This window comes from Papaver somniferum, chromosome 10, assembly GCF_003573695.1.
Source record: "Papaver somniferum cultivar HN1 chromosome 10, ASM357369v1, whole genome shotgun sequence".
Classification (NCBI taxonomy): domain Eukaryota; kingdom Viridiplantae; phylum Streptophyta; class Magnoliopsida; order Ranunculales; family Papaveraceae; genus Papaver; species Papaver somniferum.
Window position 1 is genome coordinate 28,951,828 of NC_039367.1, and position 16,427 is coordinate 28,968,254.

Genomic DNA, 16,427 nt, shown 5'->3' on the forward strand with positions numbered 1-16,427 from the left:
CCTATTCAAAACTCTCTTTGATAGACTTGAAAGATTCCTGCTTTGAGTGGCCAAGAAGCAATGATGAACCAAATATATCACGGGTCTTATACTAATTTTATTATGAAATAGCCTAAATATATACTTGGACCTTTTTTTGTGCTAAGTCCAAAATTTTATTAAAGAAAGGAACGTAATCACAAGGGGAGCTCAAAGGCCCCCGACCCCATAAACCAAAGGGGTAAAATGAATAACATCATGACAAACCCCAAAAGGGTGGTAATTAAAACTCTAAAAAAAGACATCATTTAAACCAAAAGAAAAATAAGAAGCTATCTACGTCTAATACCAACTCCTCTCAATCTTCGTATAAATTACTAATTTTATACAGTTTATTCTTGGGGAAATGGTAGTCATAATATCTGTATCCTCATAACCGTCACAAAATTCCCATCCTTCATCTTGATCAGAAGCATAATTACCAGGTCCCGACTTAATTGGAGATTGAACTTGATATGTACTAACATACTCATTCAACAAAATCAGCAGGTCTAGGAGACCTAACCTTTTGAGCTTTGAGGCCCAATCTGCGAGTAACCAGATCCGGAGAAGCATCCAAATTCGAGACACTCCCATCCAAACCAGGCTTTGCTTGACCGTTCAACATCACTTTGGCTAGAAGAGAAATACCACGCTAATCCTTCGTAGCCGCCAATTTTGCACGGAAGGAAAATTCTTTTCTTCCTATCCGAGACTCGGCTACCACTTTAATATGGTGCACATTTGCTTCAGTCAACTCAGTTGTTTTAGCCTCACAAAAAGAATAATCTCCATGTTAGAATCGGAAAGTACCTGGATAAAAATAAGTCATCAAGTGAATTTTTTCCCCAAGCAAGCTGATGTTCGATTTCATATTTTATTTTCTTCAGTATCTCATGGCGAAAAAACACCCTTTTGAAGTACTATAAGTCTAGACATAGATGTCACCACCTTAATCTTCCACTCCTTCTAGGTGTATACGAAAATTGACCACAGATCACCAATTTCAGATTGATAAAAAATGATAAACGAGTTATATGACAATTTGCGATTTAGAAAACAGGTGAACAAACTTAATAAGTGGACCTTTTGGTGTCAAAATGGGTTGGGCTTTGTATATCCAACTGTCAAACTTTCCGGTTTCTTCCGTTTTATCTAGTTGCCCGGTCCTAGTTATTTTTCAAGGAGTATCTTTTTCTGAGTTGTCCAAGGTATCTTTTTTTGGTTTTTAAAAGACTAAATTAAAAAAATATTACTACGAAAAGGAAAACGGAGAGAAGAAATTCTCAACCAAACACTCCCTTTCTCTCTCCTCCTCTTCCATTCCATCTGAAACCCTAGTTTTCAACAATCAATCCGATTTCTCTTCTTCTAATCCAAAACATTGAATGAATATAGACACAGCAACATTTTCTGAGTTGTTATTCTGATTTTAGATCGATTTTGGGGTTTTTTCCTTAGGGTTTGATTTTGTTTTAGATCGAGACAAGAAGAAGAAGAAGAAACGATGCCATCTCATGCAGATCTAGATCATCAGATCGAACATTTAATGGAATGTAAACCATTACCTGAAGCAGAAGTAAAAGGTTTATGTGAACAAGCAAGAACAATTCTTGTGGAAGAATGGAACGTACAACCTGTCAAGTGTCCAGTTACTGTTTGCGGTGATATCCATGGTCAATTTCATGATTTAATTGAGTTGTTTCGGATCGGTGGTAATGCTCCTGATACTAATTATCTCTTTATGGGAGATTACGTAGGTCAGTCAGTTTTTCCTTCTTATATTTGGTTTCTTCGTCATTAATTTTGTTGTTAGGATTGATAAAGAGATGTAAAATAGATGCCCTAGTAGTATTATTGTCGATGGAAGAAACTGAAACGGTAAAAAGCCGGGAATGAGCTGAAATTCATCTGAATTTTTTGATTGAATTTGGATTTTTTGTTGTGTAAAGATCTGCTATGACAATTTATGATGTTTTGTGGTTTATATATCAGTCAATTTCACTCTATTGTTTATCCGGTTTAGGATTTTTACAATTGTTTTTGAATAATAGAACAGAAAGGAACTTGTATTGACTTGCGTGTCATTTCTAGTAAGATTATTGTTGTCGTTGTTTAATTAGTTAATGATTATAGGGTATGTAAGCTTTTGATTAGTTTTTCATGGTAGATAGAAGAATGGAGAAATGGACCTGTCACGTGTCATTTCGCGTCTCGAGAGAGATGTAGTTTTCGTTAAGTTTTTTCCTTTTTCGAGCCTTTTCCACTTCCTTGTCGATTTCGTGCTCTAATTAGCATGGTCATAGATTCTGTGTTGTTTTTAACAATGTGCTGGAAAATTGGAACTTTAAAAAGCATCTATCCTCAGATGAGATGACCACAATTTTGAGGTATTGGTCAAGTGTTATGTATTGTAGCTCTGTGTCACTATCCAGAAACAATATTAGTAATGTAAAAAAGTTAGTTTTCCGTTGGTCACAATCGACATGTACTAAAAAACACTTCTTTAATTGTAGAACTTAACCACTGTGTATAAACACCACTAGTGGCCATTGAGTAGTTCCTCTTGTTAAATGGATCTGATGCTTTATATCAACTTTCGACGTGATTTAATGGCTTATGAGGAGAGTGTATAGAGTCTATTGGCCAAGTTCGTGTAGACTGTTGTAAGCTTTTGATTATTTTTTTCATGAATGGAGATATGAACTGTCACGTGTCATCAGTATTTTCATTCGTGTATAGTTTTAGTTAAGTTGTTTCTTTTTCTTGCTTTTCCCACTTCCTTGTCAATTTCATGCTCTGGTTAGCTTTGTCTAATCTGTGTTGTTTTTATCTAATCTGTGTTGTTTTTAACAATGTATTGGAAGCTTGGAACCTTAAAAAGCATCTATTCTCAGATGACCACTATTTGGAGGTATTGGTCAAGTGTTGTATATTATAGCTGTGTGCCATTGTCCAGAAACAGTGTTTAGTAATGTAAAAAAGTTAGTTTTTCATTGGTCAGAATCGACATGTACTTTTTGAGATAAAAAACACTTCTTTAATTGTAGAACTTAACCACTATGTATAAACACCACTAGTGGGTATTGAGTAGTTTCTCTTGTCAAATGGATCTGATGCTTTATATCAACTCTCAGTGTGATTTCATGGCTTATCTGGAGTGTATAGAGTCTTTTGGCCAAGTTTGTGTAGACTGTTCTGTTGAAACCACAATACCTAGTATCCATATGCAGGGGAGAAATAACGTTAGGCCGACTTCATAAGTTTCTGAGCATACATATTCTTGAGGTGGTCTAGCTGGCAGTTAGAACCTCTTTCTTAATATCTATGTTACAACGGATTCGGACACGGTATCGGTATCTTGTATCCAGTACGCTACTTCGATACGGCAACTTAAAAAAACTAAAATACGTGGATACGGCACACACAATACAAATATCAGCTTAGCATAGATATATAAGTAGTGAATTTGCAAGATATATGCATATAATATGTACGATTAACCTTACTGGAGAGAAAAAGTCTGGATAAGAAGGAAGAAAGTGTAGATCAGTGGAGATATTTGGAACTAATATTTTGTAACTATAGTTAAAACTACTCATAGAATCTAGTAAAATATCTTAATTTTCTAATATTAAGGTATTGCGATTTATCTTGACAGCTGTTGATATTTAATATTTAGTCAAAGTTTTCTAAAGTTGTGTCTTGAAGTATTGGAGTATGTATGCGTATCCGTGTAAATACGTATCGATACGGCTGATTTTTTTCTTTAGGCGTATCGTTGTAACAAGCTTAATATCCTTCTTAAGATGACCTGAGAATGCAATTGCATCTTAGAAAGTGTCCGATTCTCATAAGCAGATTTGTTTTTCTTACTCTTATAAGCTGAGGTCTTCACTCTATCTAAAAGTTTCTCTCTTTTATTTGGTTTCTGCTGTTTTTGCAGATCGTGGTTACTACTCTGTAGAGACTGTCACACTTTTGGTAGCCTTGAAAGTTCGTTATAGAGATAGAATTACAATCTTAAGAGGGAATCACGAGAGTCGGCAAATTACTCAAGTGTAAGTCATACTTTCATCTTTTGTTTTTACCTTTCCGAAACTTATTTTCTTGATTGTTAGAGGTGGAGGGGCCAAAGACAAACACTTGTCTTATTGCTTATCGATGATATTAACTGGCCCCTGCCAGTCTTTGTCGATGAAATGTTTTCCATCTCTATAAATTTCAAGTAGTACTAAATATAAAAAATGCAGCAAACTCTATAGCCAAGTATTCAACTACTTTAACAGTTGTAGAAGACTGAAACACTCATTGAGGGTATCTAGCCAGACTTAATTGTTTCTTGAGCTTTCATTTATATGATATTTCTTTAAAAAAAAGTACTAAAGCTCAAAAGGTATCTTAACACCAGTATGGTTCACGTGATATCGATCATGTAGGATTGTTTTTGTGTCCAGGCATGTTTTCCTCTCAGTTTGTACGTTCTCATGTTATACTGCTCTTTAGTATACAGTGTGTCGAGAAGAATTTATCATAATGAGCTGGTTAATGTTAGAAATAGACTAATTGAGCTTGGAATCTATTCCTTGGTTTGAGTAAATACTAGTTTCATTTCTAAATTTCATTGTCAGCGTTAACCGCTTAGTATGGTTCACAAAATATCAGTCATGTAGGATTGTCTTTGTCCTGGGATGTTTGCCTCTCAGTTTGTATGTTCTCATGTCATACTGCTCTTGAGTATATGGTTGAGAAGAATTTATGATGATAAGCTGGTTTATGTTAGAATAAGAGCGTGAAATCTGTTCCTTGAGTAAATGCTGGTTTCAACTAAAAACCTCAGTGTGAGCCTTTACCATTTTTTGTTTGTTTGCTTGTTTCAAGTTCCGTTTATTTTTCTTCTATTGAGATTTGTTTTGTCCAACGTTAACCGCGTCTTTGGTTTGTTTTAGGTTTCATTTACAAAATTCAAGTAGTACTAAAGCTCACAAGATATATTAACACCAGTATGGTTCCCGAAATATCAGTCATGTAGGATTATTCTTTGTTCGAGGATGTTTTCCACCCAGCTTCTACGTGCTCATGTTATACTGCTCTTGGGTATACAGAGAAGAATTTATCTGAATAAGCTGGTTTATGTTAGATTTAGAGCTTGGAATATATTCCTTGATTTGAGAAATTATTGGTGTCATCTAAAAATCTCATTGTCATCGTCAACCGCTTCTTTGGTTTGTTTTAGGTTTCGTTCATTTTTCTTCTATCAAAATTCGTTTGTTCATGTTAACTGTGTCTTTGGTTTGTTTAGGTTTCGTCTATAAAATTTAGTGGTATTAAAGCTCGCAAGATATGTTAACACCAGTATGGTTACAGTCATTCTTTGTACTGGGATGTTTTCTACTCAGCTTGTACGTTCTCATGGTATACTGCTCTTGAGTATACAGAGAGGAATTTAACTGAATAAGCTTGTTTATGTTTGATTTAGAGCTTGGAGTATATTCCTTGATTTGAGAAATTACTGGTGTCATCAAAACATATTATTGTCATTGTCAACCGCTTCTTTGGGTTGTTTATGTTTCGTTTTTACTTTATATTTCTTCTATCGGGATTTGTTTTGTCCACGTTAACAGATTCTTTGGTTTGTTTTAGGTTTCTTTTATAAATTCAAGTAGTACTCACAAGATGCATTAACAACAGTATGGTTCCCAAAATATCAGTCTTGTAGGTAGGATTATTCTTTGCCCTGGGATGTTTGTATGTTCTCATGTTATACTGCTCTTGAGTATACAGTGTGTTGAGAAGAACTTATCAGAATAAGCTGGTTTGTGTTAGATCTAGAGCTTGGAATCTAGTCCTTGATTTGAGAAAATACTCGTGTCATCTCCAAATTTCATTGTCATCGTAAACCACTTCTTTTATGTTTCTTCTATTATTTGTTTTGTATTTTTTCCTGTGTTTGTATTTAGTTACTGAAGTGGAAATAACGCTAGTTTGAAGACCTTCCTTGCTTCTGAGGAAAGCTGGGTGTGTTGTTATCTATCTTGCATTTTATGGACAAGGCAATAAGTTATGGGCCTTTGTGAGGGTTTCGTGATCCTGGCATATTTTTTTTTTCAAATGTTTCTGTATATCAACTTATGCCTGCATGGTTATTATAGTTGCTAACTCTGTGGGTGTGATGTCAGCTACGGATTCTACGATGAATGCTTGAGAAAATACGGAAATGCAAATGTCTGGAAGTACTTCACTGATCTTTTTGACTATCTACCTCTTACTGCTCTTATCGAGAATCAGGTTTGTTTTTTTATTTGGGCAGATCTTTTTAGGCAGAGTTAGCTTATCAACATTTGACTTCCAACAATCATTTGGCAAATTTTGTAGGTTTTCTGTTTGCATGGTGGACTGTCTCCTTCCTTGGATACATTGGATAATATCCGAGCATTGGACCGTATACAGGAGGTGTGCTTGTAGTTTTTTTCTTCTTTTCTTTACCTTACTGTGTCTAGCTTTTACGATATCATTAAACGTGGTATTTATATATTTGTTTCCTTTCTGGTTGGACTGTAGGTTCCACATGAAGGACCAATGTGCGACCTCCTGTGGTCTGACCCAGATGACCGCTGTGGATGGGGTATTTCTCCTCGTGGAGCTGGTTACACATTCGGACAGGATATTGCTGCTCAGTTCAACCATACCAATGGACTCACCCTCATTGCGAGAGCACATCAACTTGTAATGGAAGGTTACAATTGGTCCCAGGTGGGTAAATCTGGATGGTTTTGTAATTCGATTAAAGTTCATCTTAAGTTTCTTCATAGGTACGTTTTGGGGCGACACAAGTATTTTTAAATTTTCAAATGAAAACTTTGTAGGAAAAGAATGTGGTTACAGTATTCAGTGCGCCAAACTATTGTTATCGTTGTGGAAATATGGCGGCAATACTCGAGATTGGAGAGAACATGGATCAGAATTTTCTTCGATTTGATCCTGCACCCCGGCAGATTGAACCAGATACAACACGCAAAACCCCAGACTATTTTTTGTAATTTCAGTATCTTTGGTGCCGCTTGTTGGTAATGCTTCTTATGCGTTGCTGATTATTTGTAGATGTGTCTTAGCAAAGAAGGGTTTTTGTGTTAAATGGACAGAGATACTGAGAGATGATTATCTTCATTCTTCCATTTGGAGATCTGATTCTGCTGCTGCTATTCTTGTTTGTATGCTGCTATGCTTGGTGGTTAATGGAACAGACTTTAAAATCATTTTTGCTGGGCATTTTGTTTGTATTTCTAAGAAAGGAAGCAGCAATGACAACATAATTCTTGTTACTATAGTTGTGTAATGCAAAGAAAACATTCCGTAGAGTTTTATATTCAGCTCTCTTAGGTAATGTGCAACACTATTGATTTCATAAAGCTTTGTTTGGATTGATCAGAGTAAGCTTTGCTTCGACTCTTATCCTAGACACACTATACACAAATGATAAGCTGGTACAGAGCTCCTTTACATTTATAATCCATTTGGACTCTGCTGCAATATAGAACTTCTGGATCATGCCAAAGTCCAACTGTGGGTACAAATTCCAGAAGCACACATGGGGGATTTTAACAAAGAATTTAACAAATAGGCCCTTCTAGTCTAGTTTAGTAGGTAACGTATAGTTATGGTTCGAGCCCTTCGGTGGCGTTAGGTATCTGAGTTATTTTTCTGAATAAATGGTTGGCTTCCTGGCATAAGACTTTTTGCCGTAACTACTCAAGGTTGAAAGAAAACTTAGAAGAGTTTTTATATCACACTGAAGTGAAAAATTGGATTACAGGTAACAATACAAGGGGAAAACTCTAACAAACAATGTCTTGACGACCAAAGAAAAAACTAAATGAAAAATATGGCAAAACCATGAAGGAACTACAATGTCTCCAAGGGCCTCTTCTCTCTTTGTCGAAGCTCCTTTAAATGTTGAGCTATTTCCTTGAGAAGTCTTGTCCCTTCATTGCTTCTCTTTAGAGATTGAACAATATGCGTTAAGAATTCCTCGTCTCTCTCGAGAGCCTCGAGTTTCTCATTTACGTCAGATATCTCTTTGCTTATGCTGGTGTTACCCATATATCCTGCCATGACAAACAGCATTAAGTTTTTTCTTTCATGCTAAGAACAGAAAGAAAATTCTAATAAAACTACAATGCCTTACCTTTATCTTCGTCCTCAATAAGTTCTGAGCTCCGCGTTTCCTCCGATGCTTTCAGCCGATCCAGAAGGTAACTCTTCTCATTCTTAAGATCTACTTTCAGTTCTTCGACCGATGTGGTTAGCCCGTTGCTCAAATCTTGGTAATCACCCCCATCAAGTCTCGCTTCACACTCCTCCAACCTTTCTCTGTAACTATCTAGCTCCAGTTCTAAACTTTTAATTTCTTCCTCTCTCTTGGTAAGTTGTTCTTTCATTTCTAGCAATGCTTGGTTGTCGTATTCTGCTTGCTCCTCCATCATTCGCTGGTATTGTAATGCTTCCATTTCAATTGCTGCCTTATCCGCTTGAAGCCGAGTGATCATAGCCATTGCTTGGTTGACTGCCACTGCAGAAGCATTTCGTTCTTCATCTAATTCCATGTATAAAGCTATAAGTGACTTCCTATCGAAACGAACTTGTCTCTTCAAGTTATGCAGGATGCTGTCACCATCTGCATTTCCTTCTGAAGTCTCGTCAGTTTTTTCGGAAGAAAATCTCCTTGGAAGCCTTGCAAGCCATCTGGGGCTTGCTGTAGCTGAACCTGTTGGCGTGAATAGTCTGTTTGTAATAAAGCTTGGCGTCCTAACTTCCTCATTATCCTCACATTCTGTCAGCAATGGCACCGTAGTAGCTTTCATATCCTCTCGACCTGTTTTAACAAAATGCATTTGCATCACTATTTCATCAAGACACACGGTAATAATAGGGCAGCATATAATGTTATACTCCCTTCGTTTCAGGAAAAGTGATACTTTCATTTTTATTCAATATGGCCCATTTTTAGGCAAATATGAAAAAGAAGTATCATGTTTCCTGAAAGTCAGGTGGTAGGCAAAAATCAAAATGTGAAAGTATCACTTTTCCTGAAACGGGGGTAGTATTTTTAAAAACTCACTTTGATTTTCCCGAAGTAACAACAGCGAGCCTTCGTCATCCTCTGGAATCTCCAGATCATTGTCTGGAGCGAATTTGAGCTCAGCATATCTTATGTGCGGCAGATCAAGGTTACGCGATTCCTCCTTTCTCGTCGTGTCTTGTGCTGCTGCACGAGGAGATGGAGTGGGAGCTTGAGGAACTACAGCAGCATCACCTCTGCTCATTGTCAGACTCCGAACTAATGCTTGCTGAAAAGTTGGCTTAACTCTCAGAGGCTCTCCGCAACAGGAACACCGGTGTATTAGACTCTTCTCAACCTGCAAAAGATCCTCGTCTTCCTCGGATTTATGATCGTCAGCAGGGCCTTCAAGATCAGCCCCTAAAATGCCTACAAGGGATTTGTAAGGATCACAATTTGGTTTATTTTCTGTGGCAAATGAAAGAAGGCATGCCTCACACATCTGCTGAATATCGGATAATCTTTTATGGACATGGCAAAATGCCTTTGATGAAACGTCCCTCCTATGTGATTCACAGATCGAGTCGTTGTAGTAAAAATCAGGATTCCGGCGTACAAGAACGTGATCAACTCTCGTGCAAAGCAAACATGGGATTTGCAAATCAAAGAAACGGGCAAATTCATTGGCGGCGAACGCAATCAAGCCATCGATGAACAGGATAGCTATCAATACCCATTCCAATATAGCATTGATCAGAAAATACACAATTTTCCCAAACTTTTGTTCAACAAGTTCCTTGAATGTTCTCTTCTTCGCCATGATACCGGATTTCACACCGGAATCTGAAACAGACATTATTGTAGACGCAGGCAGAACACGGAAAGTTAAGCTGGATCTCTTCCTTTTCTTTGTTTCTTTGTTTTTTTCTTTAATCTCTAGAAATGCAAGTCTGAAGAAGCTTCGAGGCTGCGAAATGTTAACAGGATTAAACTAGAAGATCATGACCTACAAGTTGAAGAAACAACCGAGATCATGACCAGCCAGAGAGAAAAACTGCAAAGGATAGACAGAAAAACACAGGGAGAAAAAGATAAAAATTGAGAGAAAGAGAGGAGAAATGAAAATTTCCTTGCCTCTTCAAGTTAAAGGTTTTGTGACCGTTCGTTATTAATAGAAAATGGCCATAATTGTGTTTAAGGATTGGGTTTGACTTTACCATTAACTGAAATAACCGTTTCTTGTTCCATAGGGTATGTGGACTATGAATTGACATGGTCTTTTACATTTTTATGATACAAGACGAAAATGGCTGCCAGCTGACATCATCAGCATACCTGAGATCCCTTGCATAGAGTAGAGGAAAACTGAGCTAGAAGTGCAAGGTCAAGATGAAGGCCAAGGTTGATAAAAATATCATCCATGAACACCAGGTTTGAATAAAGTTGATGATCCATGACTGCGGCCATCTAATTGCAAAGATAGGAGAACGGTAAACAGACAGACAGAGACCATTACAGTAAAGGGCCAAGAAAGTTTCTAAGAACAGGCAACCAGATTACCGTTCTGTTTGTTTGAGGCAGCAAGCAGAACTGCAATCTTATACATGAATTCTAGTACAATAGAGTGGCGAACCCTTCTCGGTTCAGGGGTTCAGGGAATATTTTCCTTAAAACTCTCTACAATATTGCAGGGCTTGTCCAAAGGTTCTGTAATGTAAAGGAAGAACCAACAAATGGAAGAATTTGGCGGTTTAAAGAGGAAAGACCGCAACTGTAAACATTGACTAAAAACAACATCAAGATAAATACTTTGCTACCCCTTTTGTGATTTTAAACATTCTCCATGAACACAAAATACAATGCCAAAAGGACTGTCCGGAAATAGGAATACTCGTGCACACACAAAATTTTGGGCAGCAAGAAAACTACATTATACTGGTTAATCTATGGTTTGTGTCTTACATGAAAACTCTTGTTGCCCGATATTATCTCTTACAAGCAGTCAGTTGAAGTACCCATGGAGCATAACTGCACAAATGAAACAAGCTCAGATACTATACTTTTGTAAGCGGAAACTCAACTGCTGCAGGTCTCATGATTGAAGCAGTACATTTGTGGACATGTAAGGCGATAAGCATCCTGAAACCTGTCAAATATCTTGTAGTTAAAAGAACTGCAGATTATGTACCATGATAAGACACATGAGGAATTATAAACAGAAGCAATTAAGAGAAAAAAGAAAGGAAATAAAACATTCTACCTCATATGCAAACTGAGATACAAGATAAGTTCAACTTTTTCAACTAAGTAGGTACATTAAATATCTACTGATGTGTGAGTTATCCACACTTGGGAGATTCAGACTAATCCCCTGGTTTATGGCTTTCAAGATTTAACAGTAGGTAAGAGTACACATGGATGACACACTGTACAGTGAACTATTTACAAAAATTACTTCGACCACACTGTACAAATAAAAGAGAGCATCTTGTGGCAGGAGTATTTACCTGTAATAGACGAGTAGGGATCTGTAGGAGTCCCTGCAGAAAGAGATCTACTTTCTCCAGAATGCTCAGTGGAACAGGTGTAAGAACATAGAATATATCTTTTGAGACGTCAATGCCTCTCACAATACCTGATTTTAAAGCAAGTGGGATCAGAAAATCAGACCTGGAACATAAACTTAACACCAGTATACTACAGCCTCACAAAATAATATAGAATGATTTAGCTTTCAGAAACAAAACGGTACAATCATTGATGAATATTAAAATAATGGCCAGGAGTAGGTTTTCACAATCAACACCTAAGAGAATTAATAGCAGATTACTCGAAGGAAAAGAACACAAATGACTCCAAAGTTGAGTTAAATCCAGAGCACCATCAAAGGTCTCGGATTAAGTTATTAAGCACCGAAGGTGTTGTCCTATTGCGTTTATAGTTTCCTATGATAACCCAGTCTTCGTATGTAATGATCATGTTCCCTCTAAAACTTAAGCACCTGGAGAACAGTGCATCATTGCAGAAAACTGTTCAGTTCTAAAAGTACATTTTTAGTCTGACAGTGTAGTGCCCTACAACTGATTTGAGAAGTGTTTTAAAGCCTCATATATTGGTCTACACTAGGATATATTGCTCATTTGCTCCCACAGACGAAACCAAAATATTACCATCTCTTACTCCTTAAGCATAAGCACCCCCAAATGCTTTTTAGTTTTTATAGAAGAACATATTTATAATCATGTATCTTATTATAGAGAAGCCATATCTTTTCTCAGGTAATTGTTACTTAGTGAATTGTCTCCTAATTTCTTTGAACTAACTCCTAAATGTGCATAAAACTAACCTTTTTTTTCCCCCCTACAGAGGAACTAAGATAACAAGTATGAATTAACAAAGAAGCAAGGAAACAATGACGAAAAATTAACAAGTCGCTCAAGAGAGAACTTACCAAGACCAACGCACCAAAGGGTCTCATGTTCAGAGTCTGAAGACTTTGCTGAACTAACCGCCAGGCCGACAATACTTCCATTCAAAGCATAGAAGATTTCACTGCTTGACACCTAAAAAGAGTTTACGCCAATGTTATTATGCAACACATGAAAGGGGCACAACTGAGGAACAGTACACACCACGTCTGAAATATTTGATAACAGTCTTTTATGTGTTTCTCAAAGTACAAACATTCAATTTCGCAGTGTCGCACAAGAGATTTATCTTTTTCACGGCTAAGTTCAAAGTAATTAAAAGACATACTAAAACAAAGACATCAGTTGACATGTAAACCACAAGAAGTGTTTCAGCTCTGTCAAAATGCTCAACCTGGCAATGCAGATGTTTGACTTTGATTTTCGATATTGGCACCACATAAGGACGATGAGCAGTCAAGGCCTGAGCAAGTTCCTTGAATGTGTCAACACTGAAATCACTTGGAAAGCATTGCCTAAAGTAAGCAAAGATCTTTAGGTCCCTTATCAGCGATGCATCCTTTCGTATTGTCACTCTACAAGATCCAATATACCAATTCCAATCACGCAATATCAGATACAACCCGATCAACATAGGAACACATACATGTTTAACAGTAGAACAAGGTCTTGTATGACTTACGATCTATTATAGGCATCTCGACGCGCTGAAGCAATTTCAATTAGACTAACTGAGAGTTCTTGGTCCTCCTCTAACCAAAATGCTCCGGCTGGGAGATTCTTACTCTCAGTAGATATGCGTACTTGAACCATATGAGTGGGAGCAATGTATCTCAACATCTCCACCAATGCATCATACCCATTTCCTGGAATACAAAAAGAAAGACGGAAAATTTCAAGGCCCAAACAATTGCACATGTCCATTACAAGTTAGGTAGATATGGAAGGTAATCAACACTTAGGATTGACATATAAATACTGCTCGAGCATACCTTTCACCCATCCAGGTGTATTGATGACAAGAGGCACCTCAGGTTTCGCTCTCTTTTGACCCTCTTTAGGTGCATAAAACGCCTTCCGGAAGTAATCATACAGAGAGAAGACATTGTTCAAATAAGTTCTTGGATCCCTTTTTGAAGAAGTATCGCCATAGAAAATCGACCTGAGAGAAAGAATAAGTAAAATCAGAAAGTTGCAGTTCATTTGCTAAGTTACTCCATAGATTTGTTATTATTCTGATCATGCTTGGCAAGGCATTCTAGACATCCATTCTGCTATATGAGCAAATGACAAAGACGAAAAATATATGTACATTAATTGGAAATAATGCAGCTACACTTTGCGCAAACCCCATAATGTATTACTGTGAGATCAATAGTGCTGCACACGAGTTCACAATCTTTATGTTTTATTCGTTTTGTGTGGTTTTGGTTTACCAGTATACGGGTTTGCAATTTCGCTGTCATTATTTATATGAGAGGTGGTAAGCAACTACTCTTCTACTATGCTGATATCTGATAACCCCTACAGGACTTGGCATGCATAATAAGTAACCACCACAAGATATGAAAGTGGGACATATTTGGATGTCACATTGATCTTGAAACAGTTTACAGGTTCTTTCCCAATGCGCAAGCATTGAATTGTCAAATATTGCATCTCCCTTGAAATATTAGCAAACTTTTGAATCAAAACAACCCATGAAGTACCGTCTCATAACAAATCCAGGAACACATAATTCGTTCTAAAGAACAACTCAATCTTTTACGAAACCGACAAGTTCTTACCCTCTAAATACATGACTGCAGATGGTTTTTTTATCTCTAATAAGGTAACTTAAAATCAAATGAAGCTAAATAGATATATCAGGAGTGTATTTCATACCTCTCTGGCGTTTTAAGACACGGGATTGTCAAATCTGGAAAACAAACACAAACATAAACTGATCAAAAGCACACTCCATAGAACACAACAAAAATCAAAAAATTGCAAAGTAGTTCACAAAGTTAAAAGCTGTACAAACAAATTCTTCGAATTAAAAAATACCTGGTGTTTGCTTCTCAATGATAGTAAGTGCTAGACAACCAGGAGGAGTAAACTCTGGTTGCCCTACATCAGTATCCAAATAAGCTACCTTATCATACCTAAATCACCAAAAAAAAATAAAAAAATTTACTCTTTCATATCCGAAAGAACAATAAATTGAACAATTGAACAAACCCATTACTCATTAGGTTAAAATACAAGAGAAACGATAAACCCATTACTCAAAATCAAACTTTTACATAAACCCCATTACTCTTTAGTATCCAAATATACCAAAAAGACAACATTTTTGACATAAACCCATTATTGATTAGTATGAAATATAAGAGAAAGATAAGTTTTTTCAGTAATTAGAAGCTCGTATCTACCTTTTGTTCTGCAAGAGAGTATTGAGAAGAATACGAGAGAATGTAGTTTTGCCACTGTTTTTAGGGCCACAAATCAAAGCAATAAGAGGAGAAGGTAGTGAATGATCATGAGCTATTGATTCTGCAGCTTGTGTCCATTCAGCTGGTATTATGATCTCTGGTGAGGCTGTCTCAACTTCTTCTCCCATCTTGAGCTATTTTGATTCTATGCGGCTTCAATGTTTTGCCTGGTTTTATAACCTATTCCCTCGTTTTTTGGCTGGACGAATTAGGGCATGGAATCAGGCGTGTGTTTTTGTTAGGATTCGGCGGCTATAAAGGGTAATTTAGTCATTGCAGTACTTACCCTGGCCCATGCTTTAGCAAACACATCATGCCAATTTCATTTTCAGCAGCGGCAAATTTAGCATCAGTGTTCAAGTCGCGTGAGATTCCACCAAGTTCTGCAGTTTACGCTACAACCTCCTTGGGATGTCTAAATAAGATCAAGAACACATGGAGTCACTCATGAAATGCGCTTCTCCGTTGAATAGTTATTTTTTTAAAACCCTAACTCAAATAACTAAGGCTGCACAGGAACCGGTCAAGAGGACCTGTATCGGTCTGAAATCGAAAATATCGGACCGGAACCGAACCGGTACCGGAGTAACCGGTATCGGAGTAACCGGTACAGGAGATCAAGAACCGGCTTAGACCGGTACAAGCACCGGTTCTGGGGGAAATACCGGCCTGTACCAGCCCAATTGTACAGATTAATTTGAGCCATTAGATCTTGATAGGTTTTAATCTCAATCGTCTATACTAGGTATATAGTATCGCAAGAATACCCAGTTCACTCTCATTTTTCTTCTTCGTTTTTTCTCTCTGAAGAACAGCGGCAGCTCTTCTTCTTCAGCCTAGTTTGATTTGTTCTTCTTCTTCACCATCTCTATCAGCCTAGTTCGATTTGTTCTTCTTCACCAACTCATCATCTCCATCTCTTTCAACTCATCTGAGTTCTATATATTTTTGAAGAATCATCAACTTCAGGTAATAACATGAGTTTTCTGCTTTTGATGTTGTTACTTTAGTGGATATGATTTGGGAACATATATGGGTTTTATTTCATCTTCTAATTTGAGTTCTTAATGGCTTTCAGTGGAGAAGGGAAGAAGGAAGAGGATTAGAGCGGTGTGAACTGTGAAGGTATAACTTTATTCCATGTTTTTGGTTAAGAAATTGGGTTTCTGTTAGGCTAATTATAATTAGGTGTTTTTGTTGATTGGGTTCTCTATTAAATCGTTTGCATCTTCTGTTTTATGAATTCCATGCATGTTTAATTTAGGATTAATTCAATTTATTCTGTTAGATTTAGGTTTAATTTTGTTGGAATTCATTAATTGATAGGATTTAGGGTATATTGCCGTGAAGTTGGATTTATTGGGAATTTGGGATGATTTTTCAGAAGTATGTAGCTATGATGTTTGATTTGCTTGTGAGACTTGTAAACCTTTTGTAAGGATTCATAGT

The 16,427-nt window shown here is 37.0% G+C and overlaps 3 protein-coding genes across 3 annotated transcripts; 1 reads left to right on the forward strand and 2 right to left on the reverse strand.

The window, feature by feature from the left end:
- The first annotated feature begins 1,268 nt into the window (after positions 1–1,268).
- On the forward strand, positions 1,269–7,384 carry LOC113318441 (serine/threonine-protein phosphatase PP2A catalytic subunit). Its single transcript, XM_026566610.1, has 6 exons — positions 1,269–1,778; positions 3,965–4,079; positions 6,198–6,306; positions 6,394–6,471; positions 6,580–6,771; positions 6,885–7,384. The coding sequence occupies exons 1-6, from the start codon at positions 1,526–1,528 to the stop codon at positions 7,056–7,058; spliced, it is 921 nt and encodes a 306-aa protein (XP_026422395.1). The 5' UTR covers positions 1,269–1,525; the 3' UTR covers positions 7,059–7,384.
- Positions 7,385–7,773: 389 nt separating this feature from the next.
- Positions 7,774–10,189, reverse strand: LOC113318440 (probable myosin-binding protein 5). The gene is made up of 3 exons (XM_026566609.1): positions 9,137–10,189; positions 8,204–8,890; positions 7,774–8,123 (listed from the first exon to the last, which is right to left on the reverse strand). The coding sequence occupies exons 1-3, from the start codon at positions 9,930–9,932 to the stop codon at positions 7,921–7,923; spliced, it is 1,686 nt and encodes a 561-aa protein (XP_026422394.1). The 5' UTR covers positions 9,933–10,189; the 3' UTR covers positions 7,774–7,920.
- Positions 10,190–10,826: 637 nt separating this feature from the next.
- On the reverse strand, positions 10,827–15,131 carry LOC113317131 (polynucleotide 5'-hydroxyl-kinase NOL9-like). Its single transcript, XM_026565263.1, has 9 exons — positions 14,919–15,131; positions 14,551–14,648; positions 14,389–14,422; positions 13,497–13,666; positions 13,187–13,370; positions 12,899–13,079; positions 12,528–12,639; positions 11,584–11,711; positions 10,827–11,222 (listed from the first exon to the last, which is right to left on the reverse strand). The coding sequence occupies exons 1-9, from the start codon at positions 15,104–15,106 to the stop codon at positions 11,169–11,171; spliced, it is 1,149 nt and encodes a 382-aa protein (XP_026421048.1). The 5' UTR covers positions 15,107–15,131; the 3' UTR covers positions 10,827–11,168.
- Between the last annotated feature and the right edge of the window lie 1,296 nt (positions 15,132–16,427).

Coding starts and splice junctions, on each gene's coding strand:
- LOC113318441 (XM_026566610.1), top strand. CDS start 1,526: ATGCCATCTCATGCAGATCTAGATCATCAGATCGAACATTTAATGGAA. Junction 1,779..3,964: donor CTTTATGGGAGATTACGTAG/GTCAGTCAGTTT, acceptor CTGTTTTTGCAG/ATCGTGGTTACTACTCTGTA. Junction 6,307..6,393: donor CTGCTCTTATCGAGAATCAG/GTTTGTTTTTTT, acceptor CAAATTTTGTAG/GTTTTCTGTTTGCATGGTGG.
- LOC113318440 (XM_026566609.1), bottom strand. CDS start 9,932: ATGTCTGTTTCAGATTCCGGTGTGAAATCCGGTATCATGGCGAAGAAG. Junction 8,891..9,136: donor GTTACTTCGGGAAAATCAAA/GTGAGTTTTTAA, acceptor TTGTTAAAACAG/GTCGAGAGGATATGAAAGCT. Junction 8,124..8,203: donor TATTGAGGACGAAGATAAAG/GTAAGGCATTGT, acceptor TTGTCATGGCAG/GATATATGGGTAACACCAGC.
- LOC113317131 (XM_026565263.1), bottom strand. CDS start 15,106: ATGGGAGAAGAAGTTGAGACAGCCTCACCAGAGATCATAATACCAGCT. Junction 13,667..14,388: donor TGTCTTAAAACGCCAGAGAG/GTATGAAATACA, acceptor TCTTTCTCTCAG/GTCGATTTTCTATGGCGATA. Junction 11,712..12,527: donor CCTTTGGTGCGTTGGTCTTG/GTAAGTTCTCTC, acceptor CTTTAAAATCAG/GTATTGTGAGAGGCATTGAC.